Source organism: Cydia splendana, chromosome 26 (assembly GCF_910591565.1).
Source record: "Cydia splendana chromosome 26, ilCydSple1.2, whole genome shotgun sequence".
NCBI classification, from domain to species: Eukaryota; Metazoa; Arthropoda; class Insecta; order Lepidoptera; family Tortricidae; genus Cydia; species Cydia splendana.
Window position 1 is genome coordinate 9199161 of NC_085985.1, and position 20055 is coordinate 9219215.

At 39.0% G+C, this 20055-nt stretch overlaps 1 protein-coding gene across 2 annotated transcripts in view; it reads left to right on the plus strand.

Moving 5' to 3' along the window:
- The window catches only part of LOC134803363 (aldo-keto reductase family 1 member B1-like), a 39431-nt gene extending 21103 nt beyond the window's left edge, over nt 1-18328 (plus strand). For both annotated transcript variants that reach the window (XM_063776165.1, XM_063776164.1), the window contains exons 3-7: nt 8385-8526; nt 9147-9341; nt 13224-13423; nt 15692-15847; nt 18199-18328. In XM_063776165.1, coding sequence (XP_063632235.1) covers nt 8385-8526; nt 9147-9341; nt 13224-13423; nt 15692-15847; nt 18199-18244 — 739 coding nt within the window. In that variant the 3' untranslated portion in view covers nt 18245-18328. The remainder of the gene's footprint in view (nt 1-8384; nt 8527-9146; nt 9342-13223; nt 13424-15691; nt 15848-18198) is intronic.
- Nucleotides 18329-20055: the final 1727 nt, after the last annotated feature.

Here is a 20055-nt window from a genome sequence, read left to right on the forward strand (position 1 = left end):
GGGCGACAGAAGCGGCGCGCGCGCGGGGGCGCGACTATGCGTTCAGAAATCTGATACAAAATTTTGAATTCTCGTTGAGAAATTTTAACTTTTTACTCTGAATACTTAACATGGCCAGAGGCTGTATGATTATACGCCTACTACAAGTATATATCATTGAAGAAGTTTGTGCAGCGTAATAATAATGTAAAGACAGTTAGCCAGTTAGTGACCCAATCTAGTGCGATCGCATGTGCTCTGCCGCACTAACGCTATCTAGCGCACTAGAACGCATAGTGTAAATGGTTTTAGCGCGCTCAGCGCTTACTGTGTAATAAGGTCAGTTGTCGGCACGCCACCGACGCACTCGAACACGCGTATGATGGATGTTTTATTTATTGTTTTAGTTATTGCATTTCAGTTCAAAATGACGCAGCCACAGACTAGAGAAAAGGAAGTACCTACTGCTAAAATCTTCATCTTCAATCATGAACTTTATAAAGACATACCATTTTTATGGGATAAAAAACATAAAGATTACAAAAACAAAGACATTAGAAATTATGGTAACAAAGTGCTTCTCGAAATGTACAAAGAATTCGACCGAAACGCGACCTTCGACCGAAACGCGACGTTCGATTCGAACGATGATCATTGCTGAAATGAAAATAAGACACTAACTAGCGTCGCTAGCTAGTGTAGTGTAATGAACAAGCTCTTTTTTATCTCGCCGAGCAACACTTAATTAGCGCTCTGCAAATTGTATAATGTAATGCCCGCTTTATTATATGAATGTTAGTGTCAGTGTTGCACTAATTGTTCGCTAGATGGCGCTGTTCGTGGCGCAAACTGGGTAACGGTATTCGTCTCTGAAATGGTTACTTGAGTTATGAAGCATATAATATTGATTTTGTTTAAGACTCTTGTTAAAATAAAATTTTTGTAATCGATGTTTTATTATCTTCGAGCAACACCGGCTTCCGACACATCGGAAGGGAGGGGCCCAAGCGATATCTCACCGTACAAATCTTTCTGCCATTTTTCGCGGGGGGAAAGGTGCACACAGTCGCACTTCTCACACACTTACATACAAAATCCAATCTGTAATGACGACACAAATACATAGAAAATGACACACGTCAAAGACAAATCTTGCAAACCTCGATCTCTTTTTGTGTACGGACGAGTGACAAGTGTCACAACACATTTTCGTTGAAGTATGTAATTGTATTCTGAGAGATGAGAAGTCGGATTTGTCGCTCGACCGATCCGCAATTTGTACTGAGCGAGCAAAATCGATAAATCCAACAATTACATGAGACTAAAATATAATAATTGTGTTTGAATGTAATTAAACGTATGATATGTAAAAAAAATATTACATGTGAAATGTAACACTTTCTTTTTGTAAATTTGATGTCCCGGACCTCTTTTTATAACAAAAAACCGAGCAAACAGGCATTTTTGTGCAGCAGTGTTCACGCGCGCGTCTGGACTCGGTCTAGTGAAAAATCCAAGTGCAACTAGTTTTATTAATAAATAATAAATAAATAATTTCTTTATTCAGACAAATACAGTCCACATTTGTTAATCTGCTACTTATAAACTAGGTTAATTGTACTTACATAGGTACTTATACTAAAATTATACAGGTATTTTATTTAACCCCTTACCGCACACGAAGCCATTTATGGCGGATATAATATTCAACTCTATTGACAGCTATTAAAGTTCACATTTAGAACAACAAAATTTTCAAATTTTTATTTTTTATGTGCAGTACTGGGTTAGTTTATATAATAAACATCCCCAATATGGGGGTTTATTAGTGCGGACATCCAGTGTCTTTGCAAAAGACTGTCTGGCCTATCCGCTAACATATTTAGAATGCTGTTGGGACTACCCTGGATTCTGCTTCTAATAGACACAATCTTTTTGCGCATTACGGCGTGGAAGTCCTCTTATTACCCGCGCTAGATTAGATTGACGCGCTAATCTTGTACCTCGGCAGAGGGGAAATAGTGCGAATGCCGTTTTGCCGAATGAAGTTTATTATACATCGTTATAGCCGTAACACACTACCGCACCAAGGTCATTGTGGGACGCACCCGTAAGTAAGAGGGAGAAAGCGATATCTCTTTCTCCCTTACTTATGGGTGCGTCCCACAATGACCTTGGTGCGGTGCGGTAGTGTGTTACGGCTATTCTGCCCTCCTAAGCTAAAAAACCGTATTTGCAGTCAATTTGTATGAAAACTGAATGCAAATAAGGCTTTTTAGCTTAAGAGGGCAGTATTAGAGTTAGGTCGCAGAATAAATATTAGTTTAATAGTAATAATAATCCCTTGCTTTTAGATTAAATGTCTTAAAGGGCCTCTGCGCTGTTGGCTTCGGCCCCACGTACGCCTCCCAAAGGTCCGGGACCCCATGGTCCCGAGATATGGAACAGACATACAAAATAATAATAATAAAAGACGTTTATTCAAGAAGTTTGAACATAGATACATAATAAAAGTACACGTTAATGCTTACAAACTAATTGAAATGGAAAGTGGCTCAGCTTATGTCTGTGCCAAAAGGCTTCGGGGCATAGCGGCCCTAAAGACTTGCAGCAACGGACGCTGTTATTCTGCCACCGCCGTATTTGTATCTAGCTAAGGACAGTACTACTGCCGTACAGAAAGGAAACTTCCTACAAAACCGAAGTTTAACAGGGGAATCATGCTGTCCCTTTCTAATATATGGCACTATCCCTTTCGGCTATTTAGGGTTGTCAAAATTCAAGCCATTATCTTATCTGTGGTCGTGCACGCAAAAGGAAGTCAAGTGGTGCCAACCCTAATAATTACTCGGAGCAATGCTGAGCCGAGTTCGACCGAAGTTAGGAGTGTCTCCCCACTGACCTAGTGAAATAGCACGGGAAAATCTATATTAACGACATTTATATGAATGTTAGTGTCAGTGTTGCACTAATTGTTCGCTAGATGGCGCTGTTCGTGGCGCAAACTGGGTAACGGTATTCGTCTCTGAAACGGTTACTTGAGTTATGAAGCAAAGAGTTTATCTAGTTCGTTTAGGACATTGTTAAAATCGAATTTTTGTAATCGATGTTTTTATATACATCGTTATAGTAATCCAGTGAAATTGTAAAATTTTGTAACGTGGCGTGGCTCTTCTGCGTCAAATCCGGTAGTTTGATTTTTTGCAGACTTATTTATGATGTTGGCCCAATTAATAATCTAAGTTTGTGACCTTGAGCACCGAACGCAACTTTGTCAAAAATCGAAAAACCTGCGTAAATTTCGGTTTTTATTTAGTTTTGGGCGATTCTAACCCTAAAGGACTAGTTTTTGATAGTACCTTCCTTAGACGTTTTTAAAGAAGACTAAATTTGCTACAATACGAGATTAGAACTGTCTCTGTTGATTGAATAGTTTCCGAGATAAAGGCTTTCAAAATTTAGATTTTTTTGAAATTGAGCTCATAAGCTAAGTGAGTGCAGTGAGTATGCACTTTTGACCTCGGAGTAAATATCTATGGAGTAGAGACGCGCACTAATTTCTATCTGAAAAATTCTGTCGTTTTTGGCGCGGGGGACGAGGTAACGCACACAAATAATGTTAACACTAATGCATTTTTAGCATGCGTCGCTACACACACACACGACAAAAGTATCAAACACTAGCAAAAACTATATTCACACAAGTACAAGAACAAACACAGACAACCCTGTCCGTGAACGAGATGACGTCAGTTCTAAGTAAACCTAGATAGTGCGAGGGACGCGCCGATAATATTGTCGATATTTTATTGCCAATGAATTTTAATTTCTGCTTTTATCAATTATAATAATATTACAATATCAAGTCTTTATACCAGCATTTTACTAACTTTCAATTTTTGTATTGTTTTTAGATGTTGTTCTAATAGTTTGTCAATTTGTTTAGGGCGAATCTTGCAAGCTGATATAGAATGATTTTTTATTATCAGTTCATTAGTTAATATTTTACATGTTGGTTTACTTCTGAAAGCAATGCAATATACTATCGAGCATGCAGATCTGATGACAGAGATGGAACGCGGCCATAGGATGTCATTTAAGGGATATTGAGTAGGGGATAATTAGTATATATATCGGCGGTAGATCGTAAAATCGGGCATATCGAGATATTCCTAGGCATATCATGAAACTCCGCCATTTAATAATCTGCCTTTTGCATTTTTTGCCACTGCTAGTGCTGCATTCTATGTGGCATTTGGAGCAGAATGCGTAGGTGCTAGGTAGGTACTAAAATCATACGCTACCCAAACACGTACTATAAGTAGGCTGTCAAGCCATTTCAATGGTTATCATTTGCTAAAATGTAGGACATCCTACTTATTCGATATGCCTAAATGTTGAGGTTTGCACGGTATGGCGGGTGATCACTAGTCAGAACATGACATGCTGGCGTTTCATGATCTGCTTAGGAATATCACACCTTGAAGTTAGCACGATATGGCTGGTGGTCACTAGGCAGATCATAATCTGCCTAGGAATATCACTCCTTGAGGTTTGTACGATATGGCTGGTGTTCGCTAGGCATCATGACCATCTGTATATTATTCATTATGTTTATATCGATTTTACCGATATTGGTTTTAATGGTGTCCCATCACTAATATTGGTACGGTGATACCAGAGTAATAAATTAAAAGTGCCTATTTATGGAAAGTGACAGCCGTAAATACCTTAAATTAATAAAATATTTGACATGTTAAATAAAAATATATAGCTGGTCAAGCAAATCTTGTCAGTAAAAAAGGCGCAAAATTCAAATTTTCTATGGGACGATATCCCTTCCCGCCTACATTTTTCAAATTTGCCGCCTTTTTCTACTGACAAGATCTGCTTGACCAGCTATATGTAGAAACTAAAGGAAAAAATAATTTTCAAAAAATAGTCTATCGGTAATTTTACGTTATTTAGGGGTTGTGCACAAATCACGCGAGATGTTTTCGACTACTTTTTGATCCCCCGTCCCCCTTTTCTTTATTCTTATGGATCTATTTATTTGATTAAATAGATTAGGTTGATATGAAACTAAGGTGTTATATAAAAATAATGTGTTACATAAATTATATAACAAAAAGCAACGCAAATAGGGCGTATTACTGCAATGTTCTGCCGCCAGAGTGTAGCACTAAGCTAGCTAGTAAATTTTCTCTTTTCTCTTTATCGCTCAAATATGTAATAGTGATAGAGAGGTTAGATAACGAAATTTAATATTTCTTGTTCCGCGGCGGACCCCCAGATTGTGATGGATTGTGGTAGTCGCGCCCCCTACGCAGAGTTTCGCATAATATTTCCTATTAGAAATTCTACTCGTACCTAAATAATATTTAGGAAGTCTTCTTTAGAATTACCCTAAATTAGATCTATCACTGGTATCACTGTCAGATTGACAATGTTTTTTAGTTATTTGCAAAGTTAATGCACTATTTGATAATATTTAGATGTAATAGTACCTACATATGATAAGAAACGTGTTCTTTTTGTAGACTAGACGTTTTCGATCTCATTTTGAACGAGAAAACGCTGCAATTCGGCATTTTCGGCTCCTATCATTCCGCTTAGACTGACGTTTGCTGAATGGCGTATGACGTGTGGCAACTAGTTTTATATAACCTCCTTGACCGGCGGCCGCGGACTTTTTGCAGAGGGGAACGCCTGTTAATGGCCGCTCCATAGATATTTACTCCGAGCTTTTGACTCAGGCGATGCCGCTTAGCACTATTGTTCCTAAGGTCAGACAAAGCTGTTTTGGCTCAGTAGCTACGAGATCGTACCGTGCATACCCCCCAAAAAGGGAGGGGAAAGGTCGGATTCCCAGGTCTAATCTTTGCTATATTTCTTCCTACTCTTAGGAGCTAGGGCACGTTATATATCATTTTCATATAATTTAGGGATGAAAACATTATACTCATACTTTTAAAACGCCAAGTTAAGTGTTTTTTTAAAGATTTTTGACTTTGGCCATAATTACATTTCTATGGAAATCGTCACTCAATCCGCTTCATATTTTTACAAAAAAATGTATGAATGCCTGCTCTGAAGTGATACTTTATAGAATAAAAAAGCCCTAAATTTTATGAAAACCATATATAACTTGCCCTAGTTGCTAAGAGCAGGAAGAAATATGGCTTAGATTGGACCTGGGGATCCGACTCTTTCCCCTCCCTTTTTGGGGGGTAGGCACGGTACGATATCGTGGCTACCGCGCCAAATCAGTTTTGTTTGACCTTAGGAACAATCGTGCCAAGCGGCATCGCCTGAGTCAAAAGTGCATACTCACTGCACTCACTTAGCTTACGAGCTCAATTTCAAAAAAATCTAAATTTTGAAAGCCCCTATCTCGGAAACTATTCAATCTACAGAGACAGTTCTAATCTCGTATTGTAGCAAATTTAGTCTTCTTTAAAAACGTCTAAGGAAGGTACTATCAAAAACTAGTCCTTTAGGGTTAGAATCGCCCAAAACTAAACAAAAACCGAAATTCCAGCAGGTGTTTCGATTTTTGACAAAGTTGCGTTCGGCGCTCGAGGTCACCAACTTGGATTATTCATTGGACCAACATCATAAATAAGTCTGCAAAAAACAGAACTACCGGATTTGACGCAAACGCTAAATGTATAATTTTACTGTATTATTTACAAGAAATTAAAACTTTTTTGTTAAGGACAATGATCCACAAAACTACATTTTGTTTGACTGTGGAGTCTCACTATATTTTTTTTAGCATTAGAAATAAGGTAAACAATCTTGATGTGTCTTTTAATTGGAAAACACATTTTAAAAATAAGTGACGGCAAATATGTAACAATTATGAATCTAATACGATCATTTATATTCTTCTGCTTTCATAACTAATAGTTGCTGATTTTTTTAAATGTTTTTCAATTAAAAGACATGTCAAGATCGCTTACCTTCTTTCAAGTTCTTTCTAATGCTAAAAAAACGAACTATAGCACGCCAAAATCCTATAATGACCACATTTATATGAATCAGTGTTGCACTAATTGTTCGCTAGATGGCGCTGTTCCTGGCGCCAACTAGGTAACGGCATTCGTCTAAAATGGTTACTTCAGTTATGAAGCAAGGGGTTAAAGCAGTTTGTTTAAGGCAATTCTTAACGAATTTTTGTAATCGATGTTTATATAAACATCGTTAGAGCATAGTAGACATGCGCAAAATGTGTCACTGAAAAGAAAAGATTGATATGCATCTTTCGTACGCCGTGACGCCGTGAAGTACTTCACCCTTTTAGTTCACTAGTTCAGTTTAGTTCAGTAGCTCAACAGATCCATCTATATCAAAAGTATTGGTTTCATTTCTCTCATTCGCGGATATATTGAGTTGAATGAAGAATTTGATGGATAATTTCATTCAATATGAATCACTCAAGTAAATTAATTTATAAATCGAAGGTTTAACATGGCGTCCTTGTCACTCTCTAAGCGAATGAGCAAGTAAATGAACAGGTTTTATAACAGAACTGCTGAAGTAAAGAACTAAATGAATCCGCGCTGAACTAGTGAATGAAAGAGTGACATCAAGTGAAGTACTTCATTTGAATCTTTCATTCGCGAACTACTCATGTCTAGAGCATAGAATAATAATAATAGCACTAGGTACAGAAGACTCACTCTCTAACAAAACGCGTCTGTTACGATCAGGACAGATATGGCCGCTAGGTGGCGACAGCGCCACGCGCGGCTTATGGCAAACCCCAAAATTGGGGCCGAACGGATGTACTTTTAGCTACCTGTAGCAAAGCGACGAAATCGCGGAGTGAGCCACGCCTGGTTAGAGTTAGAATAAGAAAAGTCTGTAACGATTTTGATAGCATACGCAGTGCAAGTGTTATTTATACGTCATAGTTTCATAGAAGTTTGACGTTTAAAATAACACTTGCACTGCGTGTGCTATCAAAGTCGTTGCAGACTTATCTTGGTCTAACTTTAGTACAGACAGGCGTGGCTCACTCCGCGATTTCGTCGCTTTGCTACAGGTAGCTAAAAGTACATCCGTTCGGCCCCAATTTTGGGGTTTGCCATAAGCCGCGCGTGGCGCTGTCGCCACCTAGCGGCCATATCTGTCCTGATCGTAACAGACGCGTTTTGTTAGAGAGTGAGTCTTCTGTACCTAGTACTATTATTTATTCTGTGGTACAGGTAGCAAGTTGAACTGCTAAAAGTAGTAGCCCACAATCTCTCTGCTTTGCCTTAAGGTTGACTGGTAGAGAATGCTTTTGGCATTCAGTCCGCCTTTTGTACGATAAGTTTTCTTTAGTGCAATATAAAGTTTAAATAAATAAATAGTTGATCGACCCTTTTTTTTCAAAATGCCTAAAACGTTGATTTCAGAGAGGACCTCTTCATCACCTCCAAGCTGTGGAACACGTTCCACCGGCCGGACCTCGTGCGTGGCGCCCTGCTCAAGACCTTGGAGAACCTTGGCCTTAAATACCTGGACCTCTACCTGATCCACTGGCCTCAGGCCTACAAGGTACGCAGGGCCGTCTTAAACTATGCTGGGGCCGTTGGGCACGTAAGAATTTGGGGCCCTTTTGGAAAGTAAAGAAAGCTAATTAAACTAACATTTTTCTTCTACCATCTTCTATTTATTATGTGTCTTCAAATATACTGCTACTGTCTGATGACGGGGCCCCCTGAGGATGGGGGCCCTGGGCACGGGCCCCGTGTGCCCTTATGGTAAAGACGGTACTGAAGGTACGTCGTATACATGGGAACATGGGTAATACTGAAAGTGCTGAGTTAGTATAATGTACCACTAAGGGCCACTTGCACCATCCCACTATCCCCGGGTTAACCGGTTAAACCGTTAACCCGGTGTCAAATAGTACTAGTAACCATGGCAACTCCAGGTTTAACCGGTTAACCCCGGGATAGTGGAATGGTACAAGTGGCGCTAAGGGCCAGGCTGGGGGGGGGGGGGTCTGAACATCGGATGATGGTAGCCTGACGTAGGAGGAAACGGTGTTAAACGGGATTTTTTGATGATTTTAGGGGGGGGAGGGGTCAAAAATCATCAAAAATAGATGACGTAATTTATGGACAGCCCCTTAACAATAACCCTTAAGTTAATGATGATGATGTACTTTACAGGAAGACGGGGAACTGTTCCCCGTGGACGCCGCAGGCAAGATCCAGTTTTCTGAAGTGGACTATGTAGACACGTGGAAGGCCCTGGAGCCCCTCGTGGCTGAAGGCCTGGTGCGCTCGCTAGGGTTGTCCAACTTCAACTCGAAGCAGATCACTCGAGTGCTGGAGGTTGCCAAAGTCAAGCCGGTCGTCAACCAGGTACAACGTAATTTATTAAACTGCACTGCAATGTTCTGCCGCCAGAGAGCAACAGCAGTCTAGCACCTATCGTAAACCATAGAGTAACTTATACCAGAGCGTTTCTTTTATTTTTTGCCATTTTGTATATTGTGACCTTTTTTGCCACTTTTGTGTTATTTCTACTCAGAATCACGAGCTCTTTCGATCCTAATGGGATAAAAAAATGTCCCAGAGTTTTTTCCTATTGTGTTACCATTTCCCCGTACACTTTGTATGGCGGTAACAAAAAGGAAAGTTTGAAAAATGTATGGAAATTTTAGGACACTTTTTTACTCCTATAAGGATGAAAATAAATAAATAAATAAAATAAAATAAAATTTGTTTATTTCAGACCATACAGATCCATATTATTGTTAGCTAACCAGAAGAACTTACATCCTATGTTAGTAACTTACATAAAACTTATAATTATTTACTATTTACTACCTTAACATATACATAATGCGTGCAGAGAGGAACACGGGGCAAGATGGGTTATTTAGCCCTGCCTATCACCACCTCTACCCAGTATTTTGTGAGGCGGCAGTCCAGACGTTCGGACAACGTCCTCAGGAGGCTGTTATCACTGCTACGCACGCGCTTCAGCAGAGACGCTATTCTTTTACGCCTAATGGCGTAAAAGTCATCCACTCGCGCCTCTGCAAACATGCCAGAGGCACTACAGTGCTTCGGCAGTTTCAACAGCATCCTCAGGACGTTGTTGTACTGAACTCTCAGCGTATTATAGGCCCTCTGCGTAAATGTTGCCCACAGACTGCACGTGTAAAAAGTTTGACAATATGCCCTAAAGAGCGTTAACTTTACTTGTGTGTTACAACGTGCAAATCTGCGGGCAACCATATTGCCCCTTACCGCCATAGCCCTCTCACGCTCCAAATCCATATCGTCTTTCAGATCTATTTACAAAACATAGATAGTGCCAATTTCTTAGGTGTATCTGTAGACTCACACCTAAACTGGAAATCTCATATTGAAAAATTGAATAAAAGAATTTCCAGTCAGTGTTATGCTCTTTCCGTTTTATCTAGTACTTGCTCAGAAGACATAGTAAAAAAAGCCTACTATGGGAATGTTTACCCTCTCTTAAATTATGGTGTTATTTACTGGGGCAACTCTGTCGATGTTAAAAAAACTTCAAGTTACAGAAGAAGTGTATACGCATCATATATCGCCTCTATAACAGAGAATCCATCCGAAATATTTTTAAAGATAATAAATTCCTCACCTTAACCGGCCTTTACATCCTTGAACTGTGTTCGTTTATTTCGTCAAATAAACATTACTTCAACTTCTGGTCAGCACGGCGTAATAATCTACGCCCTCAATATCAGTACAATATATTGCTCCCAAGGGTTAATAACACAACTTATTGTAAAAGTACATTTATCACGGCCATCAAAGTTTTTAACCATTTACCCAGTAGTATTAAAATGTTAAGCGGACAATTATTTAAGCGACAGCTAAAGCAATGGCTAATAGATCATGTTTTTTACGATTTAAATGAGTATTTTTTATTTAAGACTATGTAATTTTAGATGTACTTATTATAAATTTAAGTGATCTGTATATAATATTGTAATTATGTAATATTGTATACCCGAACAGGGTAGCCGTTGAGACTATGTATTATTTTAACATCTTGTTTGACACGGTAAACAATAAATGAATTCTTATTCTTATTCCGGTGAGCATATGCCCTACATATCTGAAGCTGCCCACGACTTTTAGGGGTACTCCACCCAGCACGATCTTAGGCACAGTTAGCTCTGAGTTATACTTTGGAGCCTTAAAAATTAGTATTTCACTTTTGATTGAATTGTACCTAAGACCATGCTGATCAGCGTAACCCTCGCATATGGCAATCAACTTTTTCAACGCACCTACTGAGGGGCTCAGCAACGCCATGTCGTCCGCGTAACTTATATTGTTAAAACAAGTTTCCCAAATATAGCATCCGACACGCTCATTGCTGAGCCCCCCAATAAGCTCGTCAACATAAAGGTTAAACAAGGTTGGAGATGTTAACCCTCCCTGCCTAACCCCACATAGTAGTTTGTATTCGTCTGAATACACCCCATCCCATCTCACCTGATTGACCTGATTGTTATACCAATATTTTAACAAAACTATGCATTCATTAGGTATTCCCGATTTGGCTAGTTTATCCCACAGTATGTGGTAAACAACCAGGTCAAAGGCCTTTGACAGGTCCAGGAAACACGCGTACACAGGCGTGTTTCTGTCCCTGTAGTACCTGACAGCTTGCTTAAGGCACAATATCGCCGCTTCAGTTGACAGCCTAGGCCTAAAACCGAATTGCGCGTCGTGCAACTTTATATGGCTCTGTAGTTGTGCATTAAGCAAGCTGTCAAGCACTTTAGCCATTATAGTAGCAAGTGAGATGGGTCGATAATTCGCAATATCAGAAAGGTCTCCCGTTCTGTTTTTCGCAAGCGGCACTACAACGGTGCGTGTGAGCTGGTCGGGAAGATACGCGTGCCTTATACAAAGCGTGAAAAACATTGCTAGAACGCGTGGCACGTGTACACCGGCATACCTGAGGTGCTCAATACTGAGACCATCATACCCCGGAGACTTACCCCTCTGCATGTTTTTTATGATGGCTTCGACGTCTTTGGCCATAAAGGTTACGGGGGGGGGGGGGATAGTCCCAGCATCCAGCACCCCGGTCGTGTCCTTAATAAGTGGCCTTACTGCAAACGCACGCTTAAAATTATTAGCAATATGTTTTTTATCGCTTTCAGCGCCAACGCTCACAGGGATACCCGGTCTAGCACTAAACTTGTTTGTGTTTTTCCAGAAGGATTTGAAATCGTTTTTAGTCTGATTTGCCGCCAGGATGTCGCTTTTTATCTGATCCTGCCTATGAAATATATATATGAAAAGGGCTCGCGATCCTGACTAGAAATAACACAAAAGTGGCAAAAAAAGGTCACAATATATAAAATGGCAAAAAATAACAGAAACGCTCACCAAAGAGAATAGAGTGTATCGATGCAGATTGTCAAAGTAAATTATGTAGCCACTGTAAATTTACTGCCATCTTTCGACAGAAGATTAACTTTGAACCTTATTCATTCACTGATGACTTTAACTTGTTAAATTTTAATATTAACGCCATCTACTCGACTGTAGGCCAAAGGTATGGTGCAAACTTTTTGAGCGATGGCGCCATAACCTTCAGCCTACTCTCGAGTACCACATATCAGTGAAATAATAATGATCAAAGTCAAATGGCGTACCAACAGTTTCAATCTTCTGTCGAAAGATGGCAGTAAATGTGCTGTAGCTACATAATTTACCATGACAGTAACTCTCTATTTCAAATTCTCTTTGCTTATACATACTGTGCCTTATAAAGTTTTTTGACAAGTTTTCACAGATTATTTGTTACGAATAAATATGACGCTGATGCATCAAGGCGGTTTGTTTACAGTTTGCGCTAATGGCGCCCCCTACGCAGAGTTTTGCTTAACCCTTCGTATTGTTTAATACAATAGGTTTAAATTCATTCGCACTGATCAGTGCTTACACCACAGAATAAATAATAGTACTAGGTACAGAAGACTCACTCTCTAACAAAACGCGTCTGTTACGATCAGGACAGATATGGCCGCTAGGTGGCGACAGCGCCACGCGCGGCTTATGGCTAGCCACCAAAATTGGTGTGGAACGGATGTACTTTTAGCTACCTGTAGCAAAGCGACGAAATCGCGGAGTGAGCCACGCCTGCCGATGCCGATAAAATATACAATAGTAATAGTGTTACTTTTTTGTCACTTAAATGTATTGAAATAAATATATAATTCTTATTCCCAGGTCGAATGCCACCCATACCTCAACCAGCAGCGCCTGAAAGACTTCTGCGAGGCCAGAGGCATCAAACTGACGGCCTACTCGCCCCTGGGGTCCCCGGACAGACCCTGGGCCAAGCCCGGAGAGCCCCTGCTCATGGAGGACCCCAAGCTCAAGGCTATCGCTGACAGACTTGGCAAGACCCCTGCACAAGTGCTCATCAGGTAAACACTCGCTAGTCTCGCTGTTCGATTTACGCTCCTCGTTCTTTAATAAAATCACTATAGTTCCTTTTTTTAGCATTAGAAAGAAGGTAAGCGATCTTGACATGTATTTTAATTGAAAAACGCTTTTTAATAATCAGTAACTATTACTTATGAAAGCAGAAGATTATAAATGATCGTATTAGATTCACAATTGTTACATATTTGCCGTGACTTATTTTTAAAACGTGTTTTTCAATTAAAAGACACATCAAGATTGTTTACCTCATTTCTAATGCTAAAAAAAAGGAACTATAGTTACGCTTGTTATTCAATTTGGGGTGCTTTAGTAAATGCCATCATTATAGAAACACTATCTGCGCTTAATATTCAATATGGAAGCTCGCTCCGTGGTCGACGTAACAGCTAAACGTACGATTGTACATTTAAATTATTGATGAAAAGTTTAACCAATTCGTCGGTAGATGGCGATGTACTAGAGACAAACTGACTAAATTTGTACCTTATCCCAAAGGTACAAATGTGTACATATTCCACAATCTATTTTGAACTTTTATTGTGTAACTAATGGTTCTAAATTCAAAAACAAAACAACTGTCATTGGGTCTCAGTAGGTTAAATTGTTGATGAAAAGTTTAACCAATTCGTCGGTAGATGGCACTAGACACAAACTGACTAAATTTGTACCTTATCTCTCTCAAAGGTCATGTTCTATCACTGATTTGTGTTGTGGCTCCTCTACACGATGGGCCAGCGCCGGCCACTCCAAGGGACGCATATAATGCGTTAGAGGGAGCAAGTGATATTGCTATCTCATTCTACCGCATGGCTGCGTCCCTTGGAGTGGCCGGCGCTGGCCCATCGTGTAGAGGAGCCATTAAAATTGTTAAATATCAATCGGTGTCGCCATCTGGGCATTTTCACTTAAAAGTGCACCCTTCTACTTTTTTTCCAAATTCCATCAACTTTTGGGTTATTTCTACTCTGAATCACGAGAACTATCGACTTAAAAAAAAATGTGACCCAAAAAATTTCAGTTTTGTAACGATTTTTCACATACATTTTGTATGGACCGTTACAAAAATGACACCCAAAATTTGTATGAAAAACTGGGGACACTTTTTTTCTTCGTCTCATTCAATAGCACTCGTGATTCTGAGAAAAGTTGATGGTTTAAAAAAAAAAAGTAAATGGTACAGTCAACAACAGAGCTATGAATACAGGCAAAGTGTCAAAAATATGTATACAGTACTTTATTGCCTGTACATTAAGGTCGTGTATACATATTTTTGGCACTTTGCCTGTATTCATAGCTCTGTTGTTGACTGTACCATTTTTTCTGAAAACCCATCTACAGCTACACGAGTATAGGCCGAATGTGGCGCCATCTATTCGTGCATATTTTTATTTTCCGAGGCACGTTTTTTCTTTAGACTTTACTTATCTTTTTAGTATGCCATCTGTCAAATATCTTGGTCCAATGTCATTGCGTCTCACTCTCTCATTAAGCATAATGTGAGACAAAATACACATTGGACAGGTTGAATACCACACGGTGTTACATATATTTTTGCTTGTACCAAAATTGTTATTTGTTTCACTCGGGGGCAAAGTTGTTGTTTAACCGCTCGTGCTAATATTGATATCCGAGCAAGCGAAAGATTCCAAAACTGAACCACGAACGTAGCGAGGAATCTTGAGCGTTGCGAGGGTTTCAAAGCTCGAGGATTAAACAAAATTTGCCCCCGAGTGAAACACAAAATTTTTCACCACACCAACCCGAAGTAAATATTAAATGTAAAATATCAGATAAAATCAAATCCAAATGAATGTTATTAAATATTTATCATCCAAAATCATCATTTAAAAGTCAATTCTACCAGCAAACATAAGAAAACAACTCAAAATTTGCATTTCATTACTTTGCCTCACATGTGAATAAAATGCAACTTTGCTATCAGTTTTTGAAGTGCAAAGTAAGCCTTTCCGAGCTGGTGTGGTGAAAAGATTAATGAAATTGTGAATATAATGACCCTTTAACTCTGAGCGCCTCGCTAGATGTCGCTAAATTTTGGAAGGTAGAACAAAAAATTATGTAATACAATTTCTTAGGTTCTTCCTAATAGTGGTATTCCACCTGTCCAATGTCAGTCCGTCTCACTCTCTCATTAAAGATGCCGTCAGTTTTTGGCAAAGTAAGCCTTTCCGAGCGAAAAAAGCGAGCTTTGGTGTGGTAAAAATGAAATTTTTGTCCAATCGTTTTTTCAGATACCAGATCGACCGCGGCGTGATCGTGATACCCAAGTCCGTGACGAAGTCCAGGATCGCGTCCAACTTCGAAGTGTTCGACTTCAAGCTGTCCAAGGAGGACTTGGACTTGATCGACTCCTTCAACGTTAACGGGAGATTCGTACCCATGACCGCGTAAGTTAACCCTTTCAACGCTTAACGTCATAAAGGAAACGTCACTCACACGCCAACGTCACGGGTGCAAGCGAACTATAGTATGTAAAGTCTATTTCAATAGAACTTGCTAACTATGTAAACAAACCGCCATATTGAAATTGTCTCTGAATGATGAATTTACTAGTGATGGGCAAGACTCCTACTTACTACTTTACTAATGTCAAACCATCTCGAATAATAAAATACCAAAAGTAAAAAACAAGTAGATACATATTTTTAATTTGTTTAATCACGATCAGAAGACAAATTAGTACTTAAGAATGATGTATTGATGTATTTTATAACCGCGGCGGTAGGTACAGATCATGGGTTGGGTAGTGTGTAGCGGGTTTATATCACAAACTTTAGTCACAACACTACCCATCATAGGCAATTGTAGAATTTAAAAGAAACAAAACCGTCATTCCATCAGGTCCTCATAACCTAACTTATGAACCCATTTTAAACTTTTAATTGAATATCCAAGATACAGTTATATATTTATGTATTTTACGGAACGGACCGTTTCAATAGTGTATATGTGTATGGTTTCAATGGTATTTGATGAGGTGGTGTAAAAATTCAAAGAGAAACAGTGATAAAACAAAGTTACGTTGTTTGTTTACATAGTTAGCAAGTTCTATTGAAATAGACTTTATCTTTGGGTATTTAAATAAAAGTAAACAAACAATTTGAAAATTTTCGGGTATTATTGGTTAACCAACCAAATACAAAACCGCCTGGATCTGTCACTGAACGACCTGACTTTAACCTACATTATTTGATCGTGTAATGTTTTCATCTACCCTCAACTGGCTTAAGGAGCCATTTGAGGGTAGATTTTGTTTACTTTTATTTAAATACCTAAAGATACAGAGTATAATGTAAACCCATAGCGCAGCCATTCTCAAAGTGTGCTCCGCGGACCCCTAGGGACCCGCAAGGCCTCCGCGAGAAAAAAATCATTAACCAGCCCTTCTATGTCTGTTCACGGTTTCATGGCGAAGGAAGACTTTTTTTAAGTTTGACTTTTTCTAATATTTCGCTTACCAAAAGGGTTTCGCCACAAAAAAAGTTTGAGAACAGCGGCCCTTCATATAGGCATAGAGAAATATAGTAAGACAAGAGTGCTCACTCCATACATCAGTTTTGGTACCAAAAAGACTAATATATTCATAGTCGACATCTAAACTGCAAAACGTAATTCAAGACCAAAAAAGTAAGAATGTTGCCACTGCAATAATTTGTTTGTAAAATAGTAAATTCCTTTTTTATAAATAAACAGACTAAGATAATTTATTTATTGGTAATTTTACTCATACGATTTTAAAAAGTACTGTTATTTACTTATTTTTACATAAATACAAGACGCGCTAGTAAAAATATGGCAACATTGTCTTACTTTTTTTGGTCTTGAACTACGATTTTCAGTTTAGAGTAATATAAGTAAGGAAAGAGTGGTAACTCCATACATCAGTTTACTTAAAACGCGGGTTATTTCCGTAGTCGACATCTAGCGTCATGTAGCGGAATTATCAGTACCGCTACTCGACTATAGATGTCGCGGCGAACAATAACTCTAATGATCAACAATTTTCAGCTAGTATTATGACCGAATTACTCGAAACTCTACTTTCAACTCCTTCTGCTTCTAATATTAGTTGTAAATTGTTTTAGAATTAAGTACATTTTTCGTCAGTAGCATAGAGAAATATAGTAAGAAACCGGGCAAGTGCGAGTCGGACTCGCGCACGAAAGGTTCCGTACCATAATGCAAAAAAAAAACAAAAAAAAAGCAAAAAAAAAACGGTCACCCATCCAAATACTGACCACTCCCGACGTTGCTTAACTTTGGTCAAAAATCACGTTTGTTGTATGGGAGCCCCATTTAAATCTTTATTTTATTCTGTTTTTAGTATTTGTTGTTATAGCGGCAACAGAAATACATCATCTGTGAAAATTTCAACTGTCTAGCTATCACGGTTCGTGATATACAGCCTGGTGACAGACGGACGGACGGACAGCGAAGTCTTAGTAATAGGGTCCCGTTTTACCCTTTGGGTACGGAACCCTAACAAGAGTGCTCACTCCATACATCAGTTTTGGTCATCGCGTAGCATCGAGTAGCGGAATTATAAGTACTATAAGTAGCAGTAGTAGTCGACTATGAAAATACTAATTTTTTTGGTACCAAAACTGATGTCTGGAGTGAGCAGTCTTGTCTTACTATATTTCTCTATGGTAGCGGAATTATCAGTACCGCTACTCGACTATAGATGTCGCGACGACCGAAAAGTCTAATGCACAAAATGTATTTTTTTTTGTTACAGATCTCTTGGCCACAAGTTTCATCCTTTTGAAAACGACGAGTTCTAAACTATGTGTAACGGTCCTGTTATGTTTATATGTATATTCTGTTAGTGCGTCCACATTTTATATATAATAAATTGTTGTAAATAATTGTGTTTCATTGTAAAAATATCCGAAATAGAGATAGTTGCATTGGCTGTATAACTTCGTCATCGCGTTATCCCGGCATTTTGCCACGGCTCAAGGGAGCCTGGGGTCCGCTTGACAACTAATCCCAGGATTTGACGTAGGCACTAGTTTTTACGAAAGCGACTGCCATCTGACCTTCCAACCCAGAGGAAACTAGGCCTTATTGGGATTAGTCCGGTTTCCTCACGATGTATTCCTTCACCGAAAAGCAACTGGTAAATATCAAATGATAATTCGTACATAAATTCCGAAAACCTATTGGTACATACGAGCCGGGGTTTGAACCCGCGACCTCCGGATTGAAAGTCGCACGCTAGGCCACCGGCGCTTTTTTTTTCATTGAAAAATAGTGGGGATCCGTTAAAGAGCATATTCGATATAGTCATCTTGCTTATTTCTCTGTGGTCACAGAATAAATAATAGTACTAGGTACAGAAGGTTCACTCTCTAACAAAACGCGTCTATTATTAACTCATCACGTGTAATAATAATAGGGGCCGTTACAGGAGAAAATACCTAGGGACTCGGAGCACACTAACAGAGGCAGTCGCCGGCAACCTGAAAATATTGCTAGGCTTCATGGAGGAGCTGGGGTTGTTAGAGTAGAGCAACCTAGCTCGTTTCACGCAAAATAGGCACAATGGTTGTCGATTTGCGGAAAATGCCCAGAAGCACTAACTAACTACAGTACAATCTCACTAATCCGGCACTAATGCTGACACAAGAGAGCCGGATTGTTGGTCAAGCAAATCTTGTCAGTAGAAAAAGACGGCAAATTTAAAAAATGTAGGCGCAAAGGGTTATCGTCCCATAGAAAATTTGAATTTCGCGCCTTTTTCTACTGACAAGATTTGCTTGACCAGCTATATATATTATTGATGTGTTTTTACTTTTTTAGTATGTCGAGAAATAAATTTTACTAAAATGCTAATTTAAAAAAAAATATGCTCTTATCTGGAATTTAGCCATTTATAGATTAAAGAGCGAAGATGTTAGCGCACATAGTAAATTAGGTCATATAATGATCATTTGCATCTCAATTTTAGTGCCGGATTACTGGGTATATCGGACAATAATCCGGATTATAGAGATTTCACTCTAATAGGGGCCGTTCTACCAGATGAAATATGAGGTTTCGTGAACCGAAGATTTTCTTTGGCAACATTGGGCTCTCAGCTTTATCTCTATGCCTACATAATTTTTATTTATTAGAGATAAATCACAATTACATAATATTTTGATCCAAAAGCATCGTTAAACCAGAATGGTTTGTCTCGATACTCCATTCCGCAGTACTTAAATATACAATAGACACTTAAAACACATCTAATTCGTAAACAGCATAATGAATATAACTAATAACTATTGCAAACAATTACAAACTGAACGCATCTGTTATCACACCGGCATTTAATTATCTCAAATAACTTTTTATCCCTAACAAGGGCGTCACCAGCGGGTGACAGGGGGTCAGCTACCTGTCTTGGCCATCAGCCATATCAACTGACCCCCCCTAACCCTTAAAAAAGTAGTATGGCAGACTGGCAGTATGTAGTCTGTATCTTTAGGTATTTAAATAAAAGTAAACAATTTGTACATTTTCGGGTAGTTATAACATTTATTGGTTAACCAACCAAATACAAACCACCTGGATCAGTCACTGAACGACCTGACTTTAACTTACATTA